Source organism: Plectropomus leopardus, chromosome 20, assembly GCF_026936395.1.
Source record: "Plectropomus leopardus strain MGB_pleo_1.0 chromosome 20, ASM2693639v1, whole genome shotgun sequence".
In the NCBI taxonomy this organism is placed as follows: domain Eukaryota; kingdom Metazoa; phylum Chordata; class Actinopteri; order Perciformes; family Serranidae; genus Plectropomus; species Plectropomus leopardus.
In genome coordinates, this window is record NC_142195.1 from 2,443,652 (window position 1) to 2,451,043 (window position 7,392).

Genomic DNA, 7,392 nt, shown 5'->3' on the forward strand with positions numbered 1-7,392 from the left:
TGACATATCCCAGGCTGTGATAATAATAATAATAATAAATAATTATTATACTTATAATAATAATAAATCTAGTTTGCATGTAGCATATTGAAAATAATTCTTTTTTTACCCCATCTAAAACCACAAAGACATCGCGACAAAAAATGGCTTGAAAATGAATGAATATTTGATTTTTATGATTAGAACTGATGTTATTAAAAAAACTCAATGAAAGTTGAAAATAATATCAATGTGTATTATTTTAATATAAATTTGATCACAAAAACAATACTGTATGCACCATGCACAGTATCATAGTGATTTTAGATTTTGTTTTTCTTTAAAGGATCAAAAAAGATGAGTGAGAAAAAGTGATGCTTAGTTTTGTGACTGGAGTGTAGAGAAATAGAGCCTATTAACATGTTTTGGACAGTGCACATAGATTGGCTGTGTGGTCTGTGCTCCTCCTCTCTGTCCTCTCCCTTCCCATCTGTATGAATGGACAGATGAGGTCATCCCAAGCTGAGGATTTCTGTGTAGGCGGTTTGCTACTGCCCTACTGTTCATCAGCAAATATAAGACTCTGCCTGTTTCACCAGTGTACTGCTTTTCACAGACAACAGCCACTTTATCAGCACTTTGACAGAGATCAGTGTGACGGTATGGGACAGGACCTGTTTGGAAACACTGTGCCAGCTCAGGCTGCCTGTGGGGTTGTAATGACAGATATGAGCCGGGATGAGTCTGTGTTCATTCTCATCAAACACTGCAGGGACATGAAGCAACAGGAGACGCGGTTCAGGCTCATTACTCTGCTCCTGCTGCTCAGCTGCACAGCACTCTACATCTTTACCATCTGGGCTGATTTAAGGAAACATCCCAACTCAGGATCCAGTGCACAAGGGGTACGTTTAAAAAGTTTTTCTTTATGTGCTTAGTTTTCAAAAAATCTTATAAAATGGAAATATTTAACTCTAACAGCACCACTGCTTCACTAAACCCCTGAGGTGAGAGGTGTAACATTAGTGGAGTTTAAAAGTACTTTCACTTTGAAACCTGGAGCAACATCAGTTTTGTGCTGCTTTAAAATGCCTTTCTCGTTATTTAAACCTTCAAAACCTAAGGAATTAGATTTAGTTTGAAAATATAAAAAAAGGCATGAGCAAATTATTTTTAAAAAGCAAGGAAAAAAGAAAAGAGCTAGGGAAAACTATATTTATAATGATTTGAATTACTATTATTAACAATTATAGTTCTGAACTTTAATTATTATTTTTTAACTTTCCTTATTTATTTATTTATTATTATTTTTAAATTGTATTCATTTATTTATTTACTTGTGAAAATTTGTGAGATTTGCATTTACAGTTCCATTTTATTTTCTCAGCAGTGTCAGACAGAAAACCCTCCAGGTCACTCATACAGACACAGAGCAACCACCGATATTTACTCACTCACTATGATGAAGCAATATTCTCCCATAGAACCTTCCGCATTTGGACTGACTTGGTGTCGAAACAACTGCTCATGGAATCCATATAACGGCTACAATTTGAGAAAATTTCACATTATGATGAAACTCAAAATGTGTTCTTTATTCCTAGAGCACAGATGGGCCAAGTCCAGCCTATTCCAAACAAGACAGAGACTGCCCTGCAGGTATGAGTCATTCACTTCATGTCTAATGAAAATGAGTGTTGATGCAAGTCTGAAGATTTTAATTTACAAGTTAAAGTTTACAAGTTTTAGATTTCTTTTCTGCTTTCCACTTCCAAAGCTCCATGAATACGTTGATACGTTGATACGTTTTGTGGCCTAGGTTACAAATAATACAGCCTTGTCATGTGTTTATTGCATGATATATGTCATATGGTGATATACACCTGAAATATTGGGGGCGAGCAATGTTTTAAACCTCTCTTTATCTATTTACAGATCATCCTGAAAGAAAACCGCGCATTCATCTCAGTAAGTGCTTTCCTTTGAGATTTCACTACTTTTTGCATTTGTTTTGGCTGATAAGAGACTGAAACAAGCATGTTTGTGTAAGTTGCTAGTTTTATATCTAATTGGAATTCTGTGTATTTTAGTCATTTGTGGTAAATTGCATGAGTAAAGATGGATAAACATGAAACACGGGCTTAAAAAACGCCCTTTCAGAGAACTTATTGCATCACATACGTTGCAAAGCCAACTTTGATATGAATCTGTGACTCAGCCTCTGGAAAAAAAAGGATTGCACATGAAGGCCAAATAAGTGTCATAGCATCAACAGTTGTGCAGCCTGGGAAACTGGCTGGATTTCATCAGAGCCCCTTTGCTTTGATAAAAAAGTCTGCCTTCATCTTTCTAGATAAAACGCTAGTTCCAATTCCTAAGCATTTTATAATCTTACAATGAGAAAACAACTACAGAAGTGAAGTGCAGTATCAGTATCAGGTAACACATGACAAGTTTCTTGTCACAACAAGATGCTTTTCACATTTTTAAAAAAATATTTTAATGTTATACTAAGAAACTTTTCTTGTTTTATTGTTCTATTTTCTTTTGATATTTGGGTGTTCTAACTTAACAAGAAACTTTTGCTCTTATAAAAAGATGTATATTGTTATTGTATATGTATATATTGTTTATTGTTATAACATTAAAACATCTTGTTTTAATGTGAAAATATCTGTTATAACATGAAATTATCTTGTTATAACATAAAAACATTGTGTTCTATCACAGAAATATCTTGTTACAATATTAAACATCTTGTTATAACATGGGAATAACTTCCTGCATTTCATGAAAAAAATCTTTTTATAACATTAAAATATCTTGCTATAACATGAACATTTCTTATTACATAAAAACATTTTGTTACAACATTAAAAAATCTTGTTCTTATATAAATGCATCTTGTTATAATATGAACACATCTTGTATCATGAAAAATGTTTAGAAAAACATGAAAAACAAGAAACTTTTCATGTTATCACCTGACACTTACCTTTTTTTTTTTTGTTCTGTTGTTTTTTTTAAATTTTGTTCTGGCCTTGAGGTTCTACACTTCCATAAAAAATAACAAGATTTATTTGTTTAAATAAAGCATTTGACCCATGTTTCTCTTACTCTAGGGCCTCTGCCTCCATGTAACAAGACTTGGTCTGCATGCAACATAACCGATGGACTCTACATCAGATGGGATGCCGAGATTGGTAAAAAACACCTCAAAGATGAGCGTGCCATTGTGATTCCTAAGGAAGGCACCTATTTTGTCTACGTGAGGATTGCATTAGGCTGCCATGACAACGATGGGACAGCAAACTTCAAGATGTTCTACGCAGGGCTGAGCAGGTGGAACGAAGCGTACAATGAGACTATATCCCTGATGTACGCTCGCGATGGTATCTCATGCACTTCGCAAAAGTTCAGGAGCGTGTTTATGGGACAGCTTTTTAATTTGTTCAAAGGAGATCATTTAAGGGTGCGGATTGATGAGGGCTACAAATTGATCACTACATCATCCTTTGGTGCATATCTCACATAGAGAATATGCCTTGATGACAATATGTCATTTTTATGTGTGTCTTAATAATGTTCCTTTAAAATATATTTTTTTTATTATTGAAGAGTTTATTTGGGGCTTTTTATCATCACTCATTTCTACGCTTAGTTGTTAGCACTTCCTGTTGGGGCTTCAACTTACTGAGTATTCAGGTTTGGAAAAGATATACAGTTTATACAAGACTGGTGACAAAGGTCCAGTGAGTAAGATTATGGGGGGAAACATTGGCAGAAATTGATTGTGTATAATCACCTAAAAATAAGATTTGTTTTGTTTTTGTTATCTTAGGATGAGCTGTTTTTATCTACATGGGGAGCAGGTCCTCTCTCATTGTGTCCACTAAGTTGCACTGCCATGTTTTTATGGTAGCCCAACAAACCCCAGGCTTTTGTTTGTTTTGTTTTTTTCTACGCCTTACCATGTGCCTCTATCCCATATGCCCAACCATCTGTGCAAGCATGTGTGTTTGTTGACGTCCAGTTGTTGGTTGCCATGTGTTTGTGTAGTCTAAACAAAACCATGTGCAGCGTAATCCCACCACAAGCATTTGCTGACAACGTGTTTGCGGCATCCCGGAACATAAACTGCTGACGCACAAGGATACCTACAGCGTAATATACAGAGAAGTCCACTACAAAGCAGCAGAATGTCATGACTTGGGATGACAACATGTGACATCCAGTTTCAGTTCAGCTGGTTGCAATCTGTTACCTCAGCTGCCAGATGCCAATAAATCTCTAAACACGACCTTTAAGGCTGTTTTCTGTTTTTTTCTGAGGTTAACAACCTATTTGTGAATCTTTTGTTTTTTAATTTGCTATTTGTAATAACTGTTGCTAACAATGGTCTGACAAAGTGAACTGTCAGTTTTATTGGTCGGTTTACCCAAATTACAATAACATAAACCTGCTTACCCACCAGTGGAATCTCCACAAAGTGTGAGAGATCTCTATTTTTCATTGCTGAGTTTCTGCAAAAGCCCCAATACAAAAGAGGAATGAATGTAATTTTGTTTGAAGTGTTTAAAGCATGTAAAGTGAAATTTTGACAATTTCAACACAGCTACTCAAAATAATTCATACAGCTCTGTCAGCGCTTTTCAGTGAATTGTACTGCATGCTAACATTACAGCAGTGTAAGGACAGTGTTGAGATGAATCATAAAAATATGGGTTTCACACAGTATTAAAACGGTTTCCATATATTTTGTGTCCTCAGGGATTCTTTTATGAATGAAAAAGCTCTAACTATTAAGAGTTACTCCAGAGCTCAACGTCCCCTGGGCAAGTGGGGGACACGACAAGAGACACTGTTTTACAACCCAAAACATCCAACAGAGGGTTTTTAATTAACTTAACTGATACTCCATGTAGGCATCTGCAAACACATTCTGCTTTTAAGCCACAGAAAGTGTCAGTACTTGTATAAGTACTTGGCCCTTTCCAGCACAAGATGCGTGGGAGATCGGCACTCTTGAGGCCACATCCAGCATACCACAGGATGTAAGACATCTGAATGACCTCCTGGGGTCACTCAGGCACATGAAGCAACAATCATTCATTGGCAGAACATGTTGTAAAGTCATTATAAATCATTATCATTATCGCTTGGACCTAGGTTGTGAGTTAAAGTTTAACTTAATTCTCTAATCCTTCTCTTTGTAGGTAAGAGTTTGTCTATGTACTTTGATGAAGAAGTAGGACCAACTCCCATTCTTTTATCATTTAATTTGAATGATTTAGGTAAAAGCATGTTTTATTCCCTTTTTGTGATGGAGCCCTGTTGCCATCTAAGTGACCTTAATTATCATTAATCTCGTAACCCACTTTATATTACATCTTATTTAGCATTCATTGTATAATGTTAAAAAGTATTCCTATATCTAAGTAATCACCAAGTTTGTTAGGATCCATGGTACAATGTTATGTTATGTGTGGTCATTTAACAGAATTGAGCAAAGGATCTTCAGAATGATGTGTTACGTTATAAATTACCTTTAGGTCTCCTAACATGTATTTGAAGTTACTGTGATGAGACTATAGCGGTGATAAGATACGTGAATTTATACACCACGGGTTAGATCGCGTAATTCATCATAAAGTACAGAGACACAAATGTCTCCTAAAGTACATTAGGTCTAGAAACTAATGTCAGATGTGCGATCTCGGTGCAAAAGTTCGCTAACTCCGCCTTCCATCCGCACCCCCAAATTGAAAGATAAAAACTGAGTGAGCTCAGCTTCAAGGTCTCTTCTCAACTTCTCCTTCTCTCTTCTGAAGTTTTTCTTCAAGCCTCTTCAGGCTTCTTTTCGCTCCTTTTTACTGCGGCGCGTCTCGTGCATCCGCGCTCGCAACTTTTTCTTTCTCTTCAATTTTATAAGCGGAGCCGCAACAGCTCACCAGAGCTTTGCTGAACTTTAAATTTTGAAGCCATTTTCTTTTGAAATCTCTTTGACGCTTTTCTTTATACCAGTTTTTGGTCAGTAAAGACACTTTTGTAATTCGTTTTAAGTAAAATCAAATTAATAATTTAAAGTGACTCCCTCAGACCAATGGGACTACTTTTGATTATTTCTGCGAGTTTTAATTGAGAAGGACACTCTGCGATTCGCCATCAACTCTGCCACGAATCTAGAAGCAACACCTGCTTCACAAACTATCAGCATCCGTTGCCTGCCCTTAAGGACTTTGTTTAAAGACTTTTACCGGTTCGCTGAGGCGAACACCGAGGCCAGTTAAAGACCGCCGCACACCGACTCCACCTGCCCGGCCGCCGCCGCCTTTCAGCGGGTCACCTCATCTGGAAGACGCGCCGCAGCTCTCCCCTGGAGTGACGCGAGGACCTGGACCTCCCCGGAGAAGTCTAATCAAGTCAGCAAAAGTAGGCAGAATAACATTTTCTAGTGATCAGAGTTGATGTCGTATAGCGAAGCTTTAATGCCAAATTTCTAAATTCTAATTCACCGTTCAGTGCGCATCCACGCTTTAGACGGTCACGTATTTCCCCCACTATCATCCATAATTAATTATTTACATCACCTGAACATACATCATGTAGGTTCCCTTTCATGTGTTCACTGTCCTTTATACGTCATACTATTTCCTCTATTTACTCATCATTTTATTAGTCTAAATAAATTATTCTCATTTATCACCAAGTCGTTGTCTTTGGGTATTATTTCATGAGAGAAACAAGGCAAGGCAAGTTTATTTGTATAGCACATTTCAGCAACAAGGCAATTCAAGGTGCTTCACACAGAACATTGAAATACAACAACAGGGGGAAAGGAAACACATTTAAAACATTATAAAAGAAGCATGTAAAAGGTGATTAAAAACAGCAAGTAGGAAAACAACAGATAAAACCCCAAAATATAAAAACACAAAGTAAAATATAAAATTTAAAAAGTAAAAAGCCTTTTAGTCAAAGGCAGCAGTGAACAGGTGAGTCTTTAACCTTGACTTAAAAGAACTCAGACTCTCAGCAGACCTGATATTTTCTGGTAGTTTGTTCCAGATATACGGAGCATAGAAACTGAATGCTGATTCTCTATGTTTAGTTCTGACTTTTGGAACACAGAGCAGACCTGCACCAGATGACCTGAGTGGTCTTGATGGTTCATACTGGATTAGAAGGTATTTGATGTATTTTGGGCCTAAACCATTCAGTGCTTTATATGCTAGCAAGAGAATTTTAAAGTCTATTCTCTGAGAGACAGGGAGCCAGTGTAGAGACCTCAGAACTGGAGTGATGTGGTCCGCTCTCTTGGTCTTAGTAAGGACTCGAGCAGCAGCGTTCTGGATCAGCTGCAATTGTCTGATTGACTTTTTAGGCAGACCAGAGAAGATACTGTTACAGTAG

The 7,392-nt window shown here is 36.9% G+C and overlaps 1 protein-coding gene across 1 annotated transcript; it reads left to right on the forward strand.

The window, feature by feature from the left end:
* The first annotated feature begins 501 nt into the window (after positions 1 to 501).
* LOC121959935 (uncharacterized) lies at positions 502 to 4,279 on the forward strand. Its single transcript, XM_042509489.2, has 4 exons — positions 502 to 884; positions 1,584 to 1,638; positions 1,915 to 1,947; positions 3,102 to 4,279. Exons 1-4 carry the CDS (start codon positions 642 to 644, stop codon positions 3,512 to 3,514), a joined length of 744 nt encoding a protein of 247 aa, XP_042365423.1. The 5' UTR covers positions 502 to 641; the 3' UTR covers positions 3,515 to 4,279.
* Positions 4,280 to 7,392: the final 3,113 nt, after the last annotated feature.